The sequence below is a fragment of the Centropristis striata genome, chromosome 15 (genome assembly GCF_030273125.1).
Source record: "Centropristis striata isolate RG_2023a ecotype Rhode Island chromosome 15, C.striata_1.0, whole genome shotgun sequence".
Classification (NCBI taxonomy): domain Eukaryota; kingdom Metazoa; phylum Chordata; class Actinopteri; order Perciformes; family Serranidae; genus Centropristis; species Centropristis striata.
Window position 1 is genome coordinate 7,632,935 of NC_081531.1, and position 26,524 is coordinate 7,659,458.

The 26,524-nt window shown below is 38.2% G+C and overlaps 1 protein-coding gene across 1 annotated transcript; it reads left to right on the plus strand.

Moving 5' to 3' along the window:
* Positions 1–6,949: 6,949 nt before the first annotated feature.
* ripk4 (receptor-interacting serine-threonine kinase 4) lies at positions 6,950–22,118 on the plus strand. Its single transcript, XM_059352326.1, has 8 exons — positions 6,950–7,243; positions 10,729–11,020; positions 12,824–12,972; positions 13,702–13,751; positions 16,666–16,824; positions 17,048–17,160; positions 18,891–19,131; positions 19,974–22,118. Exons 1-8 carry the CDS (start codon positions 7,062–7,064, stop codon positions 21,215–21,217), a joined length of 2,430 nt encoding a protein of 809 aa, XP_059208309.1. The 5' UTR covers positions 6,950–7,061; the 3' UTR covers positions 21,218–22,118.
* Positions 22,119–26,524: the final 4,406 nt, after the last annotated feature.

A 26,524-nucleotide genomic window follows, 5' to 3' on the forward strand; every position in this document is an offset into this window, starting at 1 on the left:
TAGGCTCTATGCAAACAGCACTGTGTGTGTGTGTGTGTGTGTGTGTGTGTGTGTGTGTGTGTGTGTGTGTGTGTGTGTGTGTGTGTGTGTGTGTGTTCTTGTACTTCCTACATAGTGAGGACCGGAACACGTTTTTAACCAACAGAGTGAGGACATTTTTGCAAAGTGAGGACATTTCGGCCGGTCTTCACTTTTTTTTTTTTGAGATTTCAGACTTTATTTTAGGGTTAAAGGTTACAGTTAGGTTCATGTTAGGGTTAACGTAAGGGGCTAGGGAACAAGGTTATTATAGTTAACGAAAAGGAAATTAAATATCGAAAACTACAATCGAATTTTCGTTAACTGAAATAAAAATGAGGGTTTTAAAACAATGATAACTAACTGAAACTGTATTGGGTGGTTACAAAACTAACTAAAATTATAGTGAAAATGTCCTTCGTTTTCGTATTTGTTAACTTTTTTCATACATAATGAAGATGGATCAGACAAAGGAAATAAAGGCAAAATTTACTGTGACCTCTTTTAATCTCCCACCCAACAAATACCCCACTACAAAAAACTAAAACTAATAAAAACTAAAACTAGCAAACTCACTCTAAAAACTAATTAAAACCAACTGAATTTGAAAACAAAAATTCACAATGAAATAAAAATAAAAACTAATGAAAAATGTACTATTCCAATGAGGGCCCTCACAAAGATAGAAGTACAAGAATGTATGTGTGTGTGTGTGTGTGTATGTGTGTGTGTGTGTGTTTGTTAGTAACTGCTGCCAGCGCACATTGTCACGTGCAGTCAATTTGTTAAAGAATTCATTAAAGAAAATTGCTAAAGGGAAATCAACATAAGCAATTGATTAGTTGAATTTACAAAAGGTTTTCCCTTTTCCAGCGGTTTATTTAAGATAAGATATATTCCTTTATTGATCCCACATGGGGGAAATGCAGGTGTTGCAGCAGCACAAGAACAGGGTAAAGACAGATTAAGGTAATAAAAATAGAATAATAGACAACAATTAATGCTCCCTATACATCAGAAGACTTTGAAAAGACTCCTGGAAAACCATCAGCTCACACCTGCTCACATCTAAAGACAAGTGTTTAGAGTTTTTAGTCTCACACTGAGATTTTAGACAGACTGTCAATCTCGCAGGGAAACTATTTACAAGACTACAACTAGATTCTTTTAGCATTTTTTTCCTACCATGTAATTTTTTTCCCCATCATAAAAACTTACAACATGGAGGAGAAGCAGCTTTTGGCTCCAGCTGCTCTAGTGTGTGCAGTGGTTTGTGTTGGAAAAAAAAGAAGAGAAGAGAAGACGCCACTAAATGCCCCTCACAAAGCTGAAAAAGGGTTTCTGTTTTTCTGACATGAAAAGTTGACTATTTTACAGTAAAAATAGATATCAGGAAGAATAAAGGAAAGGAACATTTAGAAATGAATTCATGATTTACATTTATGTCCTATTTAATTATAATTTGTTTAATTGAATATTAATTATATTTATCGGCTCTATCAACTTTCATTTAGTTAATCATACATTAATTATTGATTATTTATTACTTATTTATGTATACATTTATTTATACATTGTAACTGGGTCTCCTTACTGTTCTCTTCACTAAGAAACATCTAAATATATGACATCACTATATTTTTATTGAGGACTGAGCTTATTAACATTATTGTGATGTTCCTTTTTCCTGTGTTAGTGGTTTTACTGGCCGGTCTGAACCGGGGACCTTTCCCCCGCTCATCTATTGGTTGGTGATTGTGTTATGTCACTGAGACTTGAGATAATATCAAACACGTTTGATATGATCCAAACCAAGACTAGGAAAAGACTGATATGAAACAGAGCAGATTACTACCTTAAACTAACCATGGAGATGACGGGAGCGCCGTGACTCCAGTAAAACTCCTAGATTTACTAAAGAATTTCACTTTTTAGTCTGGGACTGTTGAAATCTTTTGGTGTAAGCCCAGCATTAGAAATAGGACAGACTGCCTCCTGAAAAATGAAAGCAGATCATTACAATCAATTCCTATACAAATAATTAGAGCCTGACCGATATGGGAATATAGGAGACGGATGTAGATGCTGATGTTATAAGGAAAAATTAATCAATAACTGATCTGATGGCGGATATAGTAATTTTTTGAGCTGGAATGAAAATAGACCTTTTTTATGTGAATTGTGCCACACTCTGCAAAGGTACCCAGAGGGCTCCTTTCTCAACATAAAACTTTATTAAATAATATTTAACGTTGTTATACATTATTATACAAACAATATATTAATTAACAATATAACAACAATATAATACATTGTCAGCCATTTCTATACATGATGAAAATATAGAATAAATATGAATAACATAAATAGCTAAATAAACATCATTACTGGTCAGTTACACTCTGTCTCTGGCTGGTAAAAACATAATAATATAATTAATAATAGCTATCACTATTTCTAACATGTTTTGCTGCATTATATATTGTGTGAAAAAAGTTTTCATAACAGCACATATCGGACAGAGTTTTGTGTTTTCATTATCTCTAAGCCAGAATCATCAAAATTACAATAAATACATGAATCTATATAATATACAAGTTTCACTTTCTGAAATAACTGACAAAAAATATTGCACTTTTTCACAATATTCTATTTTTATTTTTTTTAGATGTACCTGTAAGTATGTGCACAAAGCTAGTAAGTTTTTGTCTTATCACAGAACTAACTGCTTTAATATGAAACTTCCAATAGATGGCGTTGCAGTGTGGCAAAATCTTGCACACAGACAGTAAAATGTAACAGTATTGATAGTTTTGAATCTTCACAATTACTTCAATTAATTACCTGAGAATTGTTTTCCTCCTGGGTCCAACAAATACTCAAAATTAGTGAAGAATTAAAGTTTTTCAAAATAAGATCACTAAGATTTAAGACAATAAACCTTAATTCAGAATTGTTTACACACACTTTGGAGCATGATATCAGCAGTGTGTTAAAGGAACATCCATCCAAGCATTACATCCTGTTTTTAGTGAACATCAGCCGCTGCATTCTTCTAATATTTTTCACAGCCACACACATTGTTCAAAGGATGCCCAGAGGAAACAAACTGATCGGAAGAACAAAATACATTGGAAAGGGTTTGTACTATAAATAATGCCAGCACATACCTGAGCTGCATGCTGGCACAAGCTTACTCTGATCTTCGTTTGTTGTGGGTTGTTTTTATATGAATGGTATTTCAGTTGCTTGATTAGATGATTTATCGTTAATTAAGCTGCAAATATTCACCTGATGCTTCAAAAAAAAGACTTTTTTTCTCACATTGGGGAAATTTGTCGTGATTAATTATCTTTTTCTTGATCAGAGATGAAAAAGATTTAATCAACACACTCATAAAAGCTCCTCTGTCATGCTAATGATCAAGAGGACACATTTACACTCGATACGAGGGGTGGGCTCTCGTTCAAACCGCCCAACTACTCCCACCTTTTATCTGCTCATGTTAATGTGTGTGCAGCAGCAGCCTCGGGGGACAAACACTGATCTGTGCTGCAGTGACAAGACCCAGCAGCCTGACATGAAGCCTGGCTCCTCACTAATACAGAATCAGCCTCCCTGATGATGACATATTCACACCTGTAGCTGGTCCTTCCAGTTTCCTGCTTAAATCCGAATGGCAGGGTGGGGTCAGGTGATAAAATGAGATCATGTGTTATGCAGGTAACGCAGAGGTAAATAGAGAGGTTTGAAAGGTGCAGTTGATTATATTTTAACCTCTCTAATTTCTGGATTACACAAGAATGCAACAATTAATTTAGTTTTCTTTTTTCAATCAGAATAAGCTGACATGAAGGTAAACCGAATTAAATTGTGGAAACAGTGGAAAAATATAAAGGGGCATCACATCACCCAGCAATTAGAAATACATCCCTAAGGGACTGTATAAAAATAATTTGCAGTGGGGACATGGGGAGAGGGGGTTAACCCATAAGAACCTATGGTGACACCCGTGTATCAAACATTTTAAATCTTCTAGAGTCTCCCATATTCACCTTTATGCTTCACCTTAACTCATTAAATCCCTAAGTGACGTAAACTGTGTGACTGGAAACAGAAATGTAAAAGTAGCTAATTTTAAAAAGCTTATTTTTTGTTACAAGGCTAAGTTTAAACCGTTTTAACAATTCTAATCCGCTAATAGGGTGTGCTGTGTTGCATTTAACTTGTTCTGATCACATTTCCTGAACAAATTAAATTCACAATTTTGATATATGTTGTGTAAATGCAAAAGAAAAAGGCAAATTTGTGTCTCTGTACACAGAAAATGTGTCTATTTTTTTTCTATTTTAAAATAAAAAAATATCATAAACATAAATACCACAAACGCGCATTGTAACGTATATATGTTACATCAAAGATATTTGACATTTAGGGGTAGTATTTTTTTTAAAAACATCAGAAATGTGTTCTATGTGGTCCACTTATAGAACACATCCTTTAAGGATAACTGGGTCTGGGTTCTTATGGGTTAAAAACAAAAATTGAAGAGCAAATATCCATCCATCCATTTGCATCCACTTATCCGAGCTCCCTCCGGATGTTTGAACTCCCCCCCCCTATCTCTAAGGCTGAGCCCAGCCACCCTACGGAGGAAACTCATTTCAGCCGCTTGTATCCGCAATCTCATTCTTTCGGTCACGACCCAAAGCTCATGACCATAGGTGAGGGTTGGAACCAGGCGGCAACCTCCGGGTCTGAGCAGGGAGGCAAACCAGGAAGTGCCTTAAGCTGCATTCTACCAAAATTCCAGTAGGGGGCGCTAAGTTTGGCTGCAGAAAGATTTCTGTCGTAGTAGTATGTGATCAGATCCCTATCGCTCCTCCACAGTCCAGATATGGTCCCAAACCAACGAATGACGTTACGGTGACTACGTCCATTATTTATATACAGTCTATGGTTGGAACTAGGTGTGCCGGTAAAATGAGAGCTTTGTCTTTTGGCTCAGCTTCTTCACGCTGCAAACCGTGACCAAAGAGCAAATAGTTAGATCAAAAAGATGGCTTTTGTTGTCCAACACACCGAAGTTCACACTAGCCCTGATTTTGCCCTAGCTAACAGTGTTTTAAATTCTTTGAAAAAAGCCCCAGATATGAGGTGAATCAGTGTTGTCAGTCAGATTCAGCCAATGACAGTAGAAAAACAAGAGTAGTATGAATAGTACAGCGATCTGACGACTTTTAAAGCAAAGTAGTGTGAATTTAGCATTAAGTGTTATGTATTTGAACTAAACGATAGTCAGATCTCTGGTCTCATATCAGGCTATAGCATCATCATATATAGTCATATTTTATGAACTGGAATAAAATATGGGATGGGAGGTAAAATATTTTGCACCTTCAGAACCCGCAGAGCTGCTGCTGTGTTTGTTTTACTCATTCTGTGGCTGTTAAAACTTGTTAGAATATTATTTTTGCATAAATATATTATTTAGAGTGTAAGACGGGGTAGAGGGTATTACGTTTTGGGGGAAAGTCGGAAAAAATAATTCAAACTAGGTCAGGTATGCATATTTAAACATAACATTTCAGAAAACTTGTAATACAAAAAACAATTGGCTTAATACAAGCAATCAACTGGGGAAGTTTTATTGTTAAAATCTATTTTTATTTTTTTACCCTATTTGCAAACGGATGCATGGAATTTTAAAACGCATATCTTTAAATGCTGTATCATTTTTAGCCTAACATGTATTCCTAAAACATGGTGAATATTTGTTTGGGCTGTTGACAGTATTTTCTGACTTATGGAGTGAAGAATATAACAAAAAAATTCCCCTTGTGAAAAGCTTTGACTCTAACATGTCAACATAATGTGTTGTTCAGATTTCTGTTCTGAAAGTGCATGAAAATTAGCTCATATTTAAACATGTTTGCAAATTTCAACATACCATTTCAGTAAGCTTGTCTTTGTCTTAACTGGGGAAATTGCATGGGTATCTATTAGTTCATTTTTTACCCTTTTTTAAAAAATTTAAATATAAGATTCCCCTTTTTCACTCCAATAGTTTTTCCACAGTCCCTAAAGCTAAGATTTCTAGTCTTCTGAGCATAAACTCCTAAAAGACCTTTATGATGTATGCTGTGAGATTGCTTCATTACATTACTTGCGTAACCTGAGATAAGGCTGGTTTAGCCTCCACTTCATCCTTTATGATAACAAATTAATCATTTCCGCCCTGAAGTGCAAATCATAACGGCAAATCAGAAAACACAACGAAAAATTACTTAACACAACGAAAAATCAAAAAACACGACAAAACAGAAAACACAACAACAAATTAAAAAACACACCAACAATCAAAAAACAATGGCAGTTGTGTTTTCTGTTTTGTTGTGTTTTCTGAATTGTTTTTTGTGTCTTTTGATTTGCTGTTGTGTTTTCTGATTTGTTGTTATGTTTTTTGATTTGCACTTCAGGGCCACCGTACTCCACAGCTCAGAAAATTCTGAGAAGATGAGTCCACACCGTCCCAGAGCATCTGGTCAATATCACATAACCCAGCTATTGTTGAGACTTATTGCCTCTTCTGACCTCAGGGGGGCTTTGGCTGGATCATGGTCTAGAGTGGGACAAAGGTGTGTTTATGAAATAACACATTCCAAGGTTCACAGACTCGGGGCTCAATCTCTCCTTTTCACGGCAGAAATATGAGAAAGCTTGGCACTGTGGGCCATTCTGTAAAACAACTGTCTCAGGACATTATGGCAGCATGGTGCCTGCCGGCCTGTCTTGTTCCCTCAGCAAATTTTTCCACCTCGTCCCTGTGTTTCAAAACCAGGAAGTTGTGTCAGAACGCACCAAGCCCAACCCCTTTTTTTTTTACCTGAAGAGAGGGAGGGGCCTCACTGAGCTTGACAAGAGGAAAAACAAGGAAGAGCTCACAAGCAGGCAGTTCACTGTGTCTGTTCACTTGCCCAGATTGTGCCTTGGAGACGAACAAAAAAGGAGTTTACCCTGCTGGTGGGTTTCTCAACACGGATATGGACGTCCCGGATTCTCCACATGGGAATATGGGGCTGTTAAGGACCTTTGATTCCTCTGAGTTTGGCAGTTGGGAGAAAATAGGCTCAGGTGGATTTGGACAAGTATACAAAGTCCGGCACGTACAGTGGAAAACATGGCTGGCTATCAAGTGCCCTCCCTGCCTTCATATGGATGACAAGTAAGTTACAGCTGTTGAGCCACATGTGTTATGTTTGAACTTAAAAACTGATATAAAGTTATATAAAGTAGTGTGAAACAATGCTCCTGTAGAGGCTCTGACATAGTTTAATTAGATCATTCTTTACTTCTGTTTTTAGTTTTTTTCTGACTACCAGATGTACAAATGTGCCTCTACCAGCTTTTTGTGTGTTTGGTTTATCGATTGATGGCTTGACTTTATTGCCAAATAATAGACAGACAGACAGACAGACAGACAGAGGCTTAGGTTATGACTGTGCTGGTAAAAAAGTAATCCACTGCCTCGAAGTCCTTGAAAGGTGAACTCCAGGGAATGTGTGACTCACCTGCTGCTAGTCTGGGCACAGAGTGCAGCTACAGAGGTGCCACAGCAGCTGAGGAGAGGCTGCCTTCAGATGTTTAGACACTGATAAGTTGTGTTGCAGGGACCACTGATATGTTGATTCATCCACGTGGTAAAAGTAAGCCCACATTGCTCAGGGCCATGGCTGTTTACTTATTCTAAGCAGACCCAAACATGAAAGGTTTACTGCTGATTTCCCCAATCAACAGTGACGTCTGTATCTATGGGCCTCTGGGAGCGGCTGATTTACATAAAAGTGCATTTCAATAAGGAAAGCCAGGTGGTCTTTCCCCCAGGCACTGCCTGAGACTGCAACACCTGCAACACACAACTCTCTGACATTTTCTATAACTATGGCTCTTATTATTTTTTCTGTGCATGGAAAAAGAAAAATGGGTGTACACACACTTCATCTGTGGGCTTCGGACCAATTATAAATATTACATCACAAAAATCTTCCATCTGGTTTTTAGACAAGTTACGACAGGTAAAGAACAATTTTTTTAGCCACTGATCAATTAAAAAAAATACATTTAAAAAAGTGGCTTTTTTGCAGACAAGTGGAAAGAAAACATCCAAAATACACATTTAAGTTTTGTTTTATTGTGCTTTGTCTATTTACACCAGTAGAATTACCTTAAAATCACCCAAGGTTAGCATTAAATAATGCCTTATTTGCATATTTAAACATAACATTTCAGAAAACTTGTAATACAAAAAAATGTCTTCATACAAGAAATCAACTTGGGAAGTTTAATTGTTAAAATCTTTTTTTTAAACCTATTTGCAAATGGATGCATGCAATTTTAAAATGCATATTTTTAAATGCTGTTTTCTTAATGTTTTTTTCTCTTAAGGGGTTATTTCACTTATCATTTATGCATTTATAGCCTAACATGTATTCCTTTATTCTTCCTGTAAGTCGCTTAAGATAAAAGCGTCTGCTAAATGACTAAATGTAAATGTAAATGTAAAACATGGTGAATATTTGTTTCGGCTGTTGACAGTATTTTCTGACTTATGGAGTGAAAACATTTTTTTTTTTAAATCCCCTTGTGAAAAGCTTTGACTCTACCATGTCAACAAAATGCGTTCAGATTTCTGATCTAAAAGTGCATGCAAATTAGCTCATATTCAAACATGTTTGCAAATTTCAACACACCATTTCATAAAGCTTCTCTTTGTCTTAATTGCAACTAAACTGCACGGCTATATCTATTAGTTAATTTCTACCCTGTCTCCCTTAATCCTCCCAGAACCTGTAGTGCAACTTAAAGCATCCGGTGAACCTGAACCAAAGATGTTATCATCTTCAAACATCTGCAAAGTACATAAACAGTCATTTGGCTGCAGCCTTCATTGACCCACACATAACATCCAGCAACAGGGACTCAAAGACACCTTTGTTTGCGTGATGCAGGCCGCCGCTGTGTGGCACAGACAATAAAAGGAGCTGTAGAACCGGTCTTACCGGGCCTCTCTGTTAAAGCAGGGACATTGTTTGGTCCTGAAGAGCTGCTAAGGAGCACTCTGGATTAGATGAAGGATTTAGCAAACAAGTGCTTGCCCATTCTCCCATGTCATGTTTGATTATTCCTGCCTGGTAGATTTGGAAAGCCTGTGCCTCCTTCACTTGTACTGACTATAAAGAACAATTACAGGCAGCCTCCCTCCTATAGAACATGACTCTTCCAGTAACCTGACACACTTTGCACATAACAGACTCTTATAGCTGTAGGAGTCTCTTTTGCATCTTATTTAATTTTATTAATGGTAGAGCAACAGCTTATCTTATTCTGCCTGTAAAGCAAATTCCAAAAAATACATCCATTAGTGATTTATCTTTCATCTGTCCTCATTAAGTGTTTGCATTTTTTCAAACAACCTCTGCAGGAGAGATATGTGCACTGAGGTCATGAATGACCTGCACGGTTGTGTTTGAGCTATGTCAGCAGGCCCAGTGGGCTGATAAAGAGAGATGTGCAAAGGTTGAGCAACAGAGAACAAGAGCTCTGTTTAAGCCTACTGGGCTCTCCTGATGCATTCCAGACCTGGAATGTCCTCAAGGCCTTAAAAGAGCCTCTGGATACTCAAGACCACAATCTACATACTTGGTCTGAATGCAGGTAAATGATTTATAGACGTCTCCAGAGGTCACTTATTCACAGCCTCTAAGGTTAATGCAGGTAAACATTTTGAATAGCTGGGAGCTCATTAAGATGCCATGGGATGCGATGGAATTTGGGTTAGGACAAAAAGTTATGCCAAATATTACAGCTCAATGAGCAAAGCATGGCCTCAGCATCGTTAGGGTAATGATTTATGAGAATGTAGACGTAATAAATACCTTTGAGGCAATGGACATGGAAGGATTGATTGAAAAGTAATTAATCTAAAGGTTTTCTATTGTGACAAGTGAGTCTCTTTTAATACCAAGCAGGTCTAGTTGCTGTATAAATATGGTTAAAATATCAAAACACAAAGCACACATCAGCTGTCAGGACTTCTGTGAGGTTGTGATGTCACAACTATGCTATATATAGGTGGAAAGTGACGCGGTGCTGTTTGTCATTCCCCGGCTGCAATGACAGTGCAGAGCAAACTGGGTTTTATCAATAGGGGAGTTTAAAGAGACAGTCAGAGGGTGAATACATGTATATTCAGACAGACAGTATGAGCAAAATAATGTGTTTGAACATTAAATCATGTAAATATATATATATATCCTTTATTTAACCAGGTAAAAGTCTCGTTGAGATTTTAAAAAATCTCTTTTCCAAGAGAGACCTGGCCAAGAAAGCAGCATAAAAAGTGACAAGTTACAACTTTTAAATACAGTTAACATAAACAATTAAATACAAATACAGCCATCACAACATCAGTGAAAAAGCCTCATATAGAGACTTATATGGAGCAGTCACATTGACCAAGGGAAATGATTTCTTTATCCTTTAGAATCGATTTAAATAAGTTCTGGTAGAACCCCAAAGTACAATTTAAAGATTAAAAAAAGCTCCTTTAAAATCAACGTTTTGTCTCATTTTACCTGCTTCTTAAAACGTCTTAGTCACTGTCGAAGAGCCAACGAAATGCAACATATACATTTTTTTTTTAAATCACAGGGAGCGTTCAGAGCTGCTGGAGGAGGCTAAGAAGATGGAGGCAGCCAAGTTCAGGTACATCCTGCCCGTGTATGGGATCTGTGAGGACCCCCAGGGCCTCGTCATGGAGTACATGGAGACCGGCTCCCTCGAGACCCTGCTGGCCAACGAGCCCCTGCCCTGGGAGCTCCGCTTCCGCATCATCCACGAGACCGCGGTGGGAATGAACTTCCTGCACTGCATGAACCCACCGCTGCTCCACCTGGACCTGAAGCCAGCCAATATCCTGCTGGATGCTCACTATCACGTCAAGGTAAGAGAGTTTATCACAAACACTTTGTGCCTCTTAAAGGGACAGTAACCCCAAATTTAAAAAATGCATATTTTTCTCTTAGCCTTCATGTAGGGATATTTATCAGTCTAGATCTTTAAGGTGTGAGTGGCCCAGTTTTTGAGATATTTGCTGTAGGGAATAATGCCCTCTCTCAAATGTAATGGGACTAATGGCACTTGTAGAAAATACAGACCTTGTTGTGACCAATTATAATCAGGAACTATTTTCTTTTCCTTAACCCTTTATCGGGCGAAGAACTATATCTGGTATATAAATATATATTACTTCAGTGGATATCAAAATGAGGTCCCCATGTCTCTCTCTGAGGTCGTAGAATCATATGGATTTGTAATATTTAGAGAAAAAAGTTGCAAATTTACTAGATTAAAGTGGCAAATCTACAAGAAGAAAAGTCGCAGATTTAAGAGATTTAAAGTGGCAAATCTGCGCGAAAAAAGTCACAGATTTACGGGAAAAAAGTGAAAAAAGCAACTTTTTTCTTGCAGATTCACCACTTTAAATCTCATAAATCTGCAAAAAAATTTCTCGTAGATTTGCCACTTTAATCTCGTAAACTTTTTTCTCAAAATATTACCCCCCTCCCCCGGGTCCGTGTGTTTTTGACACATTCTGGCAGTATGTAATATCCTCCAATATTCTCTAGGGTTGAAATTTGGAATTTGCAAGTATTTCAACGAGTGCCCTATTAAGGGTTAACCATACTGCTCACAGCAAGGTCTGTGGACTAGCTTTAGTAACGGGGTCATGATTTCTGGCAAGAGACATTGCTGATTAGTTTTGCAAATGTATTTTTTCAGTGCATTAAGTGCCATATAATGGGACCATATGGTCCCATTTTATTGGATAGAAGGCAGACATCTCTTCAGCCGATATCTCCAACACTTGGAAACGTATGCATAAAAATTCTAGATTTATAAATAGCACTATAGGTAAGAGGAAAAAATATGTATTAATACACCTTTAATCGCTTTTCAATGGTAGGGGTATAACGCTGATGCTCATATTCAGGTGGTACTGTGCACATAAAACATTTTGTGTAATAATAGGATTTTTTTTGGCTGTTTGCATAATTGCCCTCACAAAACAAAAGCAACTTGAGGTTTTATATAGCAGTAATTGTCTGCAAATGCATTGCAATCAATGAAACCCAATGTTAATAATAATAGCTGCTTTGAAGTGTAATGATTTAATGTTTTTGTGTTGTATTTGACATAGTGAGGTGCAAGTACAGCCGTCTTTGCTTCAAAGCTTGTTAAAGTCACACTATTTTGCGCTTTAGAAGGAATTTCTGCCGTGAGGTGGGTTGTTTTTCCTTCTCATCCATTTTAAAATGACAGCCCTGCACATGCTCTGGGCAGACGGCTGTGTCTCTCAGCATCCGTCCAACCTTTAAAAAGCTCAACTGTACTGAAAGCAATGGGTGGGAACCATCATTTCTGAGGTTTAATATGTGGATGTAAACACCTCACCCGGGCCTGTCCAGACAGGATTAATTCAGCTCCTATTAAAGCTCCCTCCGTGACTGTGTGTGCATGTGCGTGGGTGTGCACTCTTCAACACAAACGTGAACGGCCTCTCCTCTCCTACAGGCTGGGACATGGCCTGTGTTGCCCTCATCATACCACTGAGTGCACATAATAGAGGCTTAGCAGCCTGTCACACTCAGCGGGCGAAGTTAGTCATCAGTGTCATGGTGCTTCATGAGAAAAGGCAGCTGGGTTGCTCCATTTGATGTTCTTATCTGATCTCTCCCTGTCTCAGATATCTGATTTTGGCCTGGCCCGGTGGAATGGCCTGTCACGGGCTGATGACATCAGTAGAGACGGCTTCTGCGGCACCATTGCCTACCTGCCACCTGAAAGCATCATTGAGAAGGACAGAGCGTCGGACACCAAGCATGATGTATACAGGTTGGATTTTTCTCCGTTTTTCATGCAACCACTTGTGTCACGTAGGTTTTTGCTGTCTGTCTAACTCACTGCAATCAATCCCATTAAGGACATGGATTTGGTTAGTTATACCATTTCGACACATTATAAGACTGGCACATTTGTTTTTCTTTAAAGGTGACAACAAAGCGTCAGTTAAAAAAAAGACACAAAATTAATGAAAAATACACAGAATTACCAAAAAAAGACACAAAATTACCAAAAAAGACACACAATTATTAAAAAAGACACAAAATTACCAAAAAAAGAAACAAAATTACAAAAAAAGACACAGAATTACCAAAAAAAAGACATAAAATTGTTTTGCTGTAGATGACTCTGTCTGATGTACCTGATCTGTGTGTATAATTATATGTTTGTGTTTTGTTTTTCACTGAAAAATCAATAAAAAGAAAGTAAAAAAAAAAGACATAAAATTACTATTAAAAAACTTCAGGTTTTAGGGGGTTATTTTGAAATCGCCCATATTTTTTTCCACGCGTTTTAGACCTAAATGGGTTAAATATACTCTTAACCACTCTCCCATTTGATTTTTTGACAATCTGACAGCACTGGTTTATAAAGTCAGTGTGATTTGGAACGATTTAGGCAATTTCAGCTTGGCATAGAAAACATGTAAATTCCTGTGCAACACTATGTTTGATATTTTCTCTGTACTAACATCTCAATTTCCTTTTGCCTCTATTCCAGTTTCTCCATCGTCATCTGGGGGATTCTTACACAGAAGAAACCCTACCAAGGTGAGAGTTGCAATACGATTAATGCATGCAAGTAAGATTTCCTTTCATGCTGAAAGAAAACTACATTTCATGAGAGCCTTTCCTGTCGAGAAAATCTAAAAACATTAGCAAAATGTCAAACTAACATGACTATAAAAGTCTGCAGCCATGCTAGCTGGAGCTGAAATAGTGGTTTCAGCTAAATGCTAACACCAGCATGCTAACATACTTACAGTGCTAACACCTAGCAGGTATAATGTTTAGCATTGTCGGTTAGCATGCTGACATTTGCAAATTAGCACTTAACAGACATAACACAGGTGAGGATAATAGGATGTTTATAGTTTAGCTGGAGCTAGATAACACTAATTAAAGAAGGGAATCATGTTTTTGTTAGCTTAGAATGAGCACTTCATATTTACATAGGGGGATAAAAGGCCTATGTACATGAAACAACTCCAGAGATAACCTCCTGGATTAATTGACTTATTGTAACCCAAACAGCAATCTTTTCTGGCATCAAAAACATGAATGCAAATATTCTAAACCACCATCTCCCGCCCATGCAAGTTACAGTTATGTCCTATACTTCCTACTAAGTAAGTCAAACACTTGAATCGCTATCTCATAAATCTGAGATGTGGACTTGAGTTGACTCACTTAAACTTGATATGAGAGGGAAATAAATGACTGAGACTTGGACTTGGTAAAGTCTTGTGACTTGACTTGAGACATGATGACTCAAATTACATGTCTTAGTTCATTTTATGTTTTCAGATTATATTAAATATTATAAAATGTACCGTGTTGTTAATTTTGACATACTTACAACATCAAACTTTATTAGTTATATGTCAAGACCAAGGTTATGATAGTTTTGGATTTTTCATTAGTTTTAGTTTAAATTTCGTTGTGATTTTTTGTTTTCAAATTCAGTTGGTTTGAATTTGTTTTTTTTGAGTGAGTTTGCTAGTTTTAATTAAATAATTCATTATTTTTTTTGAAAATGCTTGGTTTTAGTTTAGTTTTTATTAGTTTAAGTTTTTTGTAATGGGGTATTTGTTGGGTGCCAGATTAAAAAAAGTCACAATAAATGTTTCTTTTATTTCCTTTGTCTGATCCAACTCAGCCCCAGTCATAAAACCAGATAGATGAAATAGATTTCATATCAACCAAAAAGGTTTACATATGTAAAAAGTTGACAAAGACGAAAACTAATGACATTTTCACTATAATTTTTGTTAGTTTTGTAACCACATAATACAGTTTAAGTTAGTTATCGTTTTTTTTTAAACTCAAGTTTTTATTTCATTTCAGTTAACGAAAATGTTTTTTCAATTCTAGATTTCGTCATTTCATTAGTCTCCGTTAACTTTAAAAACCTTGGTCAAGCCTTCTTGGGTCTGAGAGGGCTAAAGTTAGCTAACATTAGATTACATTGGCATTGTAACATTAGGTTGACTTGACTTGCCCAAAACAAACTGACCTGGGACTTACCTCAGCCACAGAGTCACATCATCATAAATTTAACTTCTCCATATTTATTTTGACCCTTCCTAACATTTCATCAATTATCGGGCTTTCATTATTTCCAGTAATTCCTAACCAAACTTCATGGTACACCTGTGTGTGCATGTGTGTGTTTGTGTGTGTGTTCAGGTGTTTACTGTGTGTGTTTGCTCAGTGAATTCCTCAGCAGGCGGTTGGACAGTGCTAAACTGGCAGCTAGAGCGTATTTTCTCCCAGGCATATCAGGTAGCAGCTCACTTCAAGGAATCTGCCTCCTCTTTAAAGACCAGTGTGTAGATGGGGGTTTCCAGGTTGGCACTGGCACCGCCTATGTTGATCCAGACATAATTAAAAAGTGAGAATTGGCCTGGTTACCATCCCTTCCCTTCTTCCTCCTCCACCTGTGAGGGGTATTATGGCCACAATAGGAGGCGAGGTACCTGACTAAGGCCTCTACCTGTTTGTTCTGAATCATTGACTTGGCTGATCCCACAGGCAGATAGAAAAGAGGCCGGCCCAGGAACTCTTGAGAGCTTTTCTGCTCCCATGGGAAACACACTGTCTTATCTAAGCACATGGGAAGATGGTGATAAAGCTGTACATACTTGACTATTTATATAGGCACTGGCTCCAGCAGCACCATCAATTATGATGTCATACTGCAGCATGTTACACTACAACTAAAACTCTTTTGTGTTTGTCTTGAAACCAGATGTCCACATCTAAAAATAAGGCTTCATTAGGGCTGGGCGATATGGACCAAAAGTCATATCCCGATATATTTCGGCTGAATATCGATATATACGATATATATTGCGATATTTTTATTGCATAGTGAGAGCAAATGTTCAGTCAAAGCCAAATATGACATGTCACAAGTAGTTTTATTGAAACTGTTTATTCAAGTGAACATAAATAGTGTATAACAATAAGAGTACCCTTTAAAAAAACATTCAAAATCATCATTTTACCTGTTTACCTGTGTTTATACTTGCAACATGTACATTGCTGTGTGTGAAACATAATTTTCAAGATCAGATTTTATGTTTTCCTTTGTTTCTTTTGGGTTCAAAATTTTGATCAAGTAAGTCAAAGTTAAAAATTAATTATCAGGACATATATGTGAGGCTGCACTGAAAAAACTTTTTCTGAAATAAATATATATATATGAGAAAAGAATAAGGAACATTACAAAAGAACTAAATATGACAAACCCTAGTAAGGGCAGCATTTATTTATAAAGAAAGAAAAAAAATTGAACTATATCGATATATGCAATATGGTCTAATTCCATATCAAATTAAAAAATATATTGATATATTTTTTTATATCGCCCAGCCCTAGGCTTCATACCATATAAATGTTCCCTGAAAACAGGAAACAAAACTTTATAATTTAACTGAAGTATCCTGTTTTTCCCCTATAGGTGAAAACAACATCCTCCAGATCATGGTGAAGGTGGTAAAGGGGGTCCGTCCAGACCTGGGCGCCATTCCTCGCTGTCGACCTCCAGTCTGTACGGGCTTCCTGAACATCATGATGCGCTGTTGGACCACAAACCCAGATGCCAGACCCAGCTTCCAGGGTAAAGTGTGACTCTCTACTCAACAAATCCTGACAACAAATAAATCACCATGGATACAAGCGATCCTGTTCCCATAACTAGGCACTGGGGATAACATGCACTTATAATCCAAGCCCAGCAGCCTGTTGAATTGAGATTTTTGTTTCCTGCTTTAAGCTTCCCTTGCCTTTTGTGTCCCTCCCTGCTATTACTGAAACACGACCTTTTGCTGTTGTTCTTACAGAAATCACATCTGAAGCTGAGGAGCTCTGCTCACCTCAAGAGGAGCCCAAGACACCAACCTTATCCACACCAGAGCCAGAGCCCTCGTCCCCCAACGCCCTCTCTAGTAACCAGGTACAACTCACTTACTGCTTTTGGATGATTTTTGAACATAGCAGATCGTGTGACCCTCCATTTTAAATGGGGATAAACAAAAGCAGTGCTGTCAGTTTTATATTAGAGCCTGCCAGACATGGGATGTTTGACAACAATTTAGATTTTGGAGGGGAAAATTCATCAATTACATTATTATTTAGGTTTACATTATATGTTTTTAGGTTATTTTTTAGCTGTAAAACAAACATTTTCTATGTGGCTTGTGCCCTGATTTTGCACCAATATGACTGCAAAGGTACTCAGAAAGCTGCTTTATTTAACAAATAACTTTATTTGTTATATAAGAATATTTACCTGTATTATACATTATTCATGTATTACAGTGTCAACCAATTATTGAAATAAAAAGAGAAAGAGAAAAAATAAAACAAAAAAAAGCAAAAAGCAACATCAATACTGTATGTTTTGTACCAGTCATTTGATGACCACCAAGAATAAATGAAAATAAACTAAATAGCTATCACCATTTCTAAATTAACCCAAGAATTGTTTTCTGCATTACATGTTCCGTGAAAGTTGTTTTCATATCATCACAAATACTGCAAACCAATTGCAAATACTGATAAATGCTGATATTTCTGTGATAGGCCAGTAGAATAGAGTGACTGCACTGCAAAACCAACTGACAAAAAATAAGAAATAACTAATACATGCTCGAAACAAGTAAAATTATCTGCCAGTGCAGTAACTACATTTTCCTTTGTAAGAATTCTTTAAATAAGTAAAAAATATCTGGGCACTGGAAAAACCAATGATGTCTTGAAATAAATCCAAATATACTTATTTTGAGCAATTGTGGCTGTAGTGTAGTGTAGTGATATTAAAATAAGCCAGCAATACTTGAAACAAGCACGTTTTGGTGGTAGAAAATGCTTTTGAAATATCATTCAAACTACATGTAACTAAAACTCTCAATTGGAGCCAATATTTTAGGTAAAAACTCACCATATTCAACAGTTGAACAGCTTGAAAAGCATGAAAAAGCTCACAATGTCAATCCTAAAAAGAAGTCTTTAAACAATAAGATAATAAATAAGCATGTAAAGCTATGGTCAGTAAATTATACTCGGAACAATATAATTAAGATACTATTGCTAGATATAAGAAGAAAATACTTGGTGAGCTTCATGTTTTTTGCAGTGTGTTGTTTTTTGCTTCTCCTTCTTCTTTACAGCTTTTAGTCTGTTTGCATTTCCCATTAATGTGTAACCAAACAGCCAGACATTAGGACGCTTATCTCTAAATTGTTCCAGACATGCTTCTTGACTTTTTAAGTCATATGTTGTGTAAATGTTTGATCCTGAACAACAGTTGCATCACAAACGAGGAATGTTGACTGACAGGATTGTTTAGCCTGCAAGCTGCTTTGTCATTTCCGTCATGTAGGCCGTTGAGTACGTGACTAGAGACAAACAACCTGCTGATGAGAGGTCACAGCTGTTACCGAATCATACATATCCGTCTGGAGGGACAGAAGATAAACCGTTTCAACTTCCGTATATGTTTGAGTGATCCTGACAGGATCAAACCCAAGTTCCGCAATCTATCACAGTGTCAACACTCAACAGCCATTAGCTTAGAAGTGGCTTTGTTTAAGAGCGGCTGCTACATACCTGAGTGTTAATGTAATGGTACAGTGTCAACTACCAGCTTGTCCAAATATGCTTATCTGGCTTTTTGCTCTCCAGGTGAAAGACAACAAGCCAGTGCGTCCAAAGTCTGCCATGTTGCCGGAAAAAGATTACAGCCTATCAGAGCTGTTGAGCCAGGTGGATTCTGGGATCTCTAGAAGCTTCGATAGAGTGAAGGAGGATAGTTGCCACAGCAAAGAAAACACCTGCAAGAGGCTGTCTGGCATCTCCTCCGCTGATTCAGCCTTCTCCTCACAAGACTCCATCACGCTGTCTTTTGAGAAAGAAAACACATATGGTAAGAGCTGATTAAAGACCTACAACCAAGGTTATAATAGTTTTGGATTTTTCATTAGTTTTAGTTTTAATTTCGTTGTCAATTTATGTTTTAAATTTTAGTTCGTTTAATGAGTTTTTACAGTGAGTTTGCTAGTTTTAGTTTAGTTTTTAGTTTTTTTGGAAAATGCTTAGTTTTAGTTAAGTTTTTATTAGTTTTAGTGTTAGTAAAACCAGATAGATGAAATAGATTTCAACCAAAAAGGTTAACGTATGAAAGAAGTTGACAAAGACCAAAAAACTAAGGACATTTTCACTGTAATTTTAGTTAGTTTTAGTTAGTTTTGTAACCACAAAATACAGTTTCAGTTAGATATCGTTTTTCAAAAAACTCTCGTTTTTTTTTTTTTTTCAGTTAACAAAAATGTTTTTTCAATTCTAGTTTTCGTTATTTGTTAGTGTTCGTTAACTATAATAACCTTGCCTACAACTGGAGCTATTATTCATGCAAACCTAAAAATACTATGTGATCATGATTACCTCATTTTTGTTGTCTCATATAGGGTTGTCACGATACTAGAACTTTCAACTCGATTCCGATACTCGGTACCACAAGGATAAAAACAAAGACCCCAAAATTTAACAGAGATATTTTTATTAACAAGAAAAATGCAACATGTAAAAATTAACAGAACCATAGGTTAAATATATATAATAAAAGAGGTAATGCAAATACCGATTCTCGATACTTTTGAAAATGAGTATTGTATCCGGATGCAACGTTTTAGTATCGATACTTCTTTGAGTGTCGATACTTTTGACAACCCTCGTCTCAAACTTGTTCTTTTCCTCCTCACCGCTCAGATTCTGCAGAAGTCCAGAGGCGAAAGCTGTGTGAGGCCATCAGGACCAAAGACACCGCCAAGCTGATGAAGATCCTGCAGCCTCAGGATGTGGACCTGCTCCTGGACGGAGGAGACAGCCTGCTCCACCACGCCATAACCTCGGCCAACGAAGAGGCCGTCAAGTTCCTCCTCCTGAACAACGCCAACCCCAACCTTGCTAACGCCCGTGGCTCCACGCCGCTGCACCTGGCCACAGAGAGACACCTGAAGCCGCTGGCGGAGCTCCTGCTCGGCCGCCGCAGCACCATCGTCAACGCCAAAGACGAGGACCAGTACACGGCTTTGCACTGGGCCGCCCAGAACGGGGACGAGGCCATCACGCGCCTGCTGCTGGACCGGGGGGCCGCCATCAACGAGACCGACGGCCAGGGGCGTACGTCGGCTCACGTGGCGTGCCAGCACGGTCAGGAGAACGTGATCCGGGTGCTGCTGAGCCGCGGCGCCGACGTCCGAATCAAGGGTAAAGAAGACTGGACGGCGCTCCACTTTGCCGCCTGGCAGGGACACCTGGGCATCGTCAAGCTGCTGGTGAAGCAGGCCGGCGCCGACGTGGACGGGCAGACGACAGACGGACGCACGCCGCTGCATCTCGCCTGCCAGAGGGGGCAGTACAGAGTGGCACGGATCCTGATCGAACTAGGAGCGGATGTGCACATGACGTCGGCCGGGTTAAACGCTCCTCTGCACGTGGCGGCGGAGACGGGTCACACAAGCACCTCTCGCCTCCTGATCAAACACAAGGCGGATATTCACGCCCAGAACGCCAACGGACTTACTCCTCTGCACCTGGCGTCCCAGCGAGGCCACCTAGCCACGGTCAAGATGTTGTTAGAAGAGGGGGCGGACCCCTACATGTCCAACCAGGCGCTACGCACCCCCTGCCACCTGGCAGCAGAGAAGGGACACTCTGAGGTGGTGAAGGAGCTGCTCCTGCACTGTCCAGACGGTGGCGCCCTGTCAGACGGGCAGGGCCTCAGCCCGCTGCACCTGGCGGTGCAGGGCGGACACTCAAACGTCATCACTATGCTGCTGCCACAGGACTGCCAGGACTTAGTTACGGAGAGCTCAGAGCAGCCGGCGGCTGAACAAGCGGCGCCACCGGAGGCGAAGCAGCTCCAGAGGAAAGTTGTCATTCTTAAGCTGACGGAGCACAAAGACTGCCCACAAGCCACCGGCTCACAGTGTGCCTCGGCAACCTGCTAACAAAGGCAAAGACAACATGGTCTCACAGGAATCCGTGGAATAGCCACGGATTTGCTTAACTCAAATTTCCATGAAACTGACACGGATTTCGCTACAATGCAAGTTAATGACAGTCATATCCCGTGGCTATTCCAACATACAAAGTGATTATGTACATTCGCTGAGTGAATATTTAGAAAATAAAACATATATTTCTCGCTAGAAATGTGATCAAAATCCATTTTTATGCAGAAACTAAGTCAAAATATTGATTTTTTTCACTAAAAACGAGAGAACTGTCCGCCATGTTTTTTGTTCTGACCGCCGGGACCTTGAAAGTCACGTGACTTGGAACAAACCAATAGGAAAAAATATTAACTTGCATTGTAGCGAAATCCATGTCAGTTTCACTGAGATTTGAGTTATTCCGTGGCTATTTCACGGATTCCTGTGAGACCAGGTTCGCCAAACCTGTACAGTCCTGCCATTTTTTTTATTCCCCACACAAAACTTAGAGTTTTTTTGGACTTAAAAGCCCTTTCAGCACTGTTTAGGTATTTCCTAATGGTCAGAAAAGCTTTAATGTAAATATGTACACTGTGAATAGAAAGTATAAATACCCTGTTGTGTTTTATTTTTTGTCTACTTTTTTTACTTAACAAGCACATTTTTTTTTACTTAACAAGCACCAATATCAGAATTATGATTAGGAGATCTGTGTCTTTTTGGGGACGTTTCACTATACCACACTGCAGCTGGTATGCATGGAAGTTCTATTTAAAAGAGCACAAACTCTGCTCTCAAGCCTTATTATGGGACGCTGTAGATCACAAGAGCCATTGTATTAATACAAAACTTTGACCTTCAGTGTTCTGAACCTGTTACATATCAGTGCTGCATCATCCATTAAAACATTTTAAACCTTATATTTTGTTTGAGCTTGTTGCTTATTTCACTTTTATAACCGTAAAATGAATCTGCAAATGTTCTATTTTGAAGACCATTTCACAAAATTAAAACCATAATAATGAAATGCTGTAAAAGGCCCAAAATATGCATAAATAATGCCTGGTACAACTAAAGATACATTTGTTTGGACAAATATAATGATAACAAAAAAATAGCTCATAAGAGTTTAATTTAAGAGCTGATATCTAGACATTTTCCATGGTTTTATTGATAATAACCATAATCATTATCAAGAAAACCAAGAAAACAAGGGTCTAATATTTTTTCCATGACTGTATATATATTATTTGGCATGTTGAATTATGGCCAAGTTGGGACAACTTAAAAATTCCTTTTGTGCAAAATAACACAGTTATAATGACACAAACACAAGTTAAATATTGGGTCTCTACATGTTCTACATATTGAACTATTTGCATTTTTACAGCCTCTTTTGTCCTTTCTGCTCTGTGTAAACAGCCTGCAGTTCTGTCAGTTCAGTTCAGTTCAGTTCAGTTCAGTGAATATTTGTCATGTGACAGTTCGTCTCAGCAGAATTAATCATGGTTTCACAGGATCTATTTATTTTTGACGACTTTTTAAATGAGACCTGTATTGTAGAATAAAGTGACAGAAATATCACAATTTTAATCTTCATTTTGGTTACTTTTTTCAAACGGAAATGTAACTGAAATGATCTGTTCAAGGACTGTCAGAAAATTCAAATCCTTACGATAATGCCTGTTTTCACAGTCTATTTCTACAATATACAGTGTCATTTTTGGTGATTTCTGAAAGAACTTCAATCTTGATAACGGGCCCCTTAGAAGGCTTGAACTCTTCAAACAAAACAACAAGCATGTTCTATTTTCTGGTTCAGGTGAGAGTAGTTTTTGAAAACTTTTTTTTTTCAACCCCTCATGCCTCTGCAGGCTCATCAGAGAGAGTGTCTTGTTTCAGAGCCTGTCAGTCTGTCTCAGGGAGAGTTAGTGCTCACCACCTGCATGTGCACTGGAATTATCAGCCTTGATGTCAGTTGGCATGTCTATATCTGCAGCCGTACCTGTAGTATTATTATTTTGTCTCTGCTCCAGACCCCACAGAGCACGCTCAGGCTGGCACAGACCATGGGAACTGCCCCTGAGGGGGATCACAGGCTGTAAGATGATGGATGAGGGAGAAGGGGCGCTGATGTTCTACCTGTAACTCCAGCCTGTTGGCTAATTCCTTAGACCACTTCAACTTTTCATCACTCACTAAAACCAACATGCCACCCCTCCCGCCTTAAGGGCTCGGCTTTTCGTAATCGGAGACACTGAATGAGAGGGGCTGGTGCTTTTAATTGTCCTGTTTTTATAGCTCGTGTTTGCAGAGAGCCAGAAGATAACTGGTTAAATGAGTATAATCTGAGGTCTCTGTTGTGTTTACAGAGCACTCTGGCCTGCCTGTTGCCTGGTGATCTGTCTCGGCTCAAGCAATTGGGAAGACAATGGCTGTGCTGTTGCCTAATCTTAGCTTCTATCTGCTGTCAAGACGGCTGTTATGTTTGATAGACTGGTAGGTTAGGTTTGAGTCATACAGGAACTTACAATATTGTCTGTGGTTTTTGACAACAGTAATCCAGGTATAAGGTCATTTAAAGGTCCCATATTGTGAAAATGAGATGTCTTTTTTTAATCATAAATCAGGTCTAGGTACTATATAAATACTGTGGAAGTATACAAAGCTTAATCGACAATGAAATGCACAAAGGGACAAAACGACGCCTTCGTTCTAACTTTCACTTTCAACTCCAGGGTTCATAGGATAAAAGTAAATCAGATAAATAGGCTGGACTGAGACCATTAACAGATTTATAAACCAGTAAAAGAATCTTAAAATTGACTCTGAAGCGCACAGGCTGCCAATGCAGAGACTTTAAAATAGGTGTAATATGAGCTCTCTTTCTTATATATCTTATATAACATATCATGTGTAACTTTGATATAACAAAGAAATCAACTGACAGTACAATCAATCAATCAAACTTTATTTATATAGCACTTTTCATACATAGAAATGTAACACAAAGTGCTTTACAAAAAATAAGGATAAAAACAGACAATAAAAATTACAAAACCCACCCCTCCCATCCCCGCATACACATCTGTATGTACACACACACGTACATAGACACACAAGCACACACTCAGACTCACACACAGCACACATTGATTGACAGTGTAGAGACATGGCAAGGCACCGTGGATCCAGATGAGGAAAAAGTTTATTCCAGAGTTTTGCCAGTTGTAGTAGAAATCTTCTTTCTGACTGTAAATACTTACATGAATAATTTAAATATTTCCTCCAACAACTAACTACAGTAACGCAATTTAGCAGAGACCATTTTAACAGAGTGTAGGCTGAAGCTACCGCCATTATTATTAGACGTTTTAGAGCAATTTGGGGGCTAAATGCAGTTTAACATACATGAGTCATTTCCTTTCCTTACTGTTCACTCCTCTTCAGTCCAGAGTTCAGCCTGCTCATCGCGCCCTGATGAAAGACGGATGGAGTCAGTCCTTACCTTATCATTAGTCATCAGGCCTGAGGTGAAGCAAACCAGCCTGAGGCCCAGTCTCCATTATGCTGCCAACCTAGCAGCCCAACGGGCTTTCTTCAGCCTCAGAAATGAACCTTTGGGTTGTTTTATTTCTTACCCACAAGCTGTTTCAACACGTCTCAGGCCTGGGCACCATCCACTGAGCACAGTATAGGATCATCTGTGTCATATTGTGCTGTAAAACGTGTGAATGAATAACAGAAATCAAAGGCCGGGAGATTTCTCACATCCAAAAATTTCAAGTACCCAGAGCTGTTGAAGAAATCCTTTGATAGTGAGACAATCACAGGTGTGAAACAGGTGGCTCAGTGATGTATCATTTAGTAAAGTTCATTAGCGTACCTGTGAAATGATGTGCCAGTGTGTTGTAACACTAAGGTTCTCACATGAGGAAGTAAAGTTCTCGACTCGCCTATAATCAGTGGTGGAAGAAGTATTCAGCTCTCTTACTTAACCCTCTACGGTACGGTGCTGCCCTGAGGCAACATACCCATTTTTGGCTGGTCAAATTTCTACAATGCATGTTTTTGAGTATTGCAATACTTTAAAGAAAGAGGGAAGAGTATAGGGAACCATAGCAATGCTTTAATTTGTCACATGATCTCCAAGAGGCCATATTGAAACACTTTTTAGAAGACTTTTCCAAAGGAAACAGCTTTGCAATTTTGCGCCACAAAAACAAAAAAATCCCTCAAAACGTCATTTCAAGACATTAATTTCAATGGGTCGTTGGTTCAATGGTACAATGTTGCCTACAGGCAACATTCAGACAAGGTAAAAAAAAGTTCCTTTTATAATGTTTTAAAATGTAAAATGTTATGTATTGTACCCTGTTGAAGCTACTGAATCTTTTACACATATTTATTAAATACATTATGTTAAAATTAATTTTAAAAACTTTCTTTTTCACTTGTGCACCGTTATGGTACAATTTTGTCGATGGGCAACAAACCCCAAAAACTTCCAAATACTTTCCACCACTGCCTATAATGAACTTCAAAAATTCTCACCTTTAAACAACCTCAAAATAAAAAACACATATTTTTCCTCGTACCTTTGGTGTGATCAGCCAACTAAATGACCTTTAGAGTGGTTTTCAACATGAGGGATATATCACACACACTATTAGATACACCATTAAAATATCTATTCATTTATGTGATAACATTATACAGCTCATAACTCTTAACTTTATTCTATTCTATTGTGTTGTATTGATGTTGTGCTGCTGCTGGAAGTGCAATTTCCTCTATCTATCTATCTATCTATCTATCTATCTATCTATCTATCTATCTATCTATCTATCTATCTATCTATCTATCTATCTATCTATCTATCTATCTATCTATCTATCTATCTATCTATCTATCTATCTATCTATCTATCTATCTATCTATCTAACTACAGACAGACAGATTACAGCACCATACAGTTGTTGACTGGACTCAGCCTCTGTACAATATTGCAGGTAAAAAGAATTCATATTATCACAGCTTCTTTTTAATTGCTCTGTGGCCGGTTATCTCTGGACAGGAGAGTATTTGCAATCAGTGAGCGTCTCCGAGATTGCAAGACTTTCTTTTTGTCAGACGAGGTGTCTGGTCGCTCCTTTGTTTGAGTATGATAGGTACTTTTCAGTTTGGCTGAGTCATGCCTCACTCCCCTGACAGAGCAACAACAAAGGCCTCATGAACCACAGGACATACTGATGTGATGCAAGCTCCTTATCAAGATATAGTAGTGAATGAAAAAGTAGTTTAATGGCTATAATCTTTGTA

What these genes read in the sequence shown, in the direction of transcription:
- ripk4 (XM_059352326.1), top strand. Translation starts at nt 7,062, where the DNA reads ATGGACGTCCCGGATTCTCCACATGGGAATATGGGGCTGTTAAGGACC. An exon ending in ATGCTCACTATCACGTCAAG is followed by an intron (nt 11,021 to 12,823) that starts GTAAGAGAGTTT and finishes TCCCTGTCTCAG; the next exon opens with ATATCTGATTTTGGCCTGGC. An exon ending in TGAGAAAGAAAACACATATG is followed by an intron (nt 19,132 to 19,973) that starts GTAAGAGCTGAT and finishes CTCACCGCTCAG; the next exon opens with ATTCTGCAGAAGTCCAGAGG.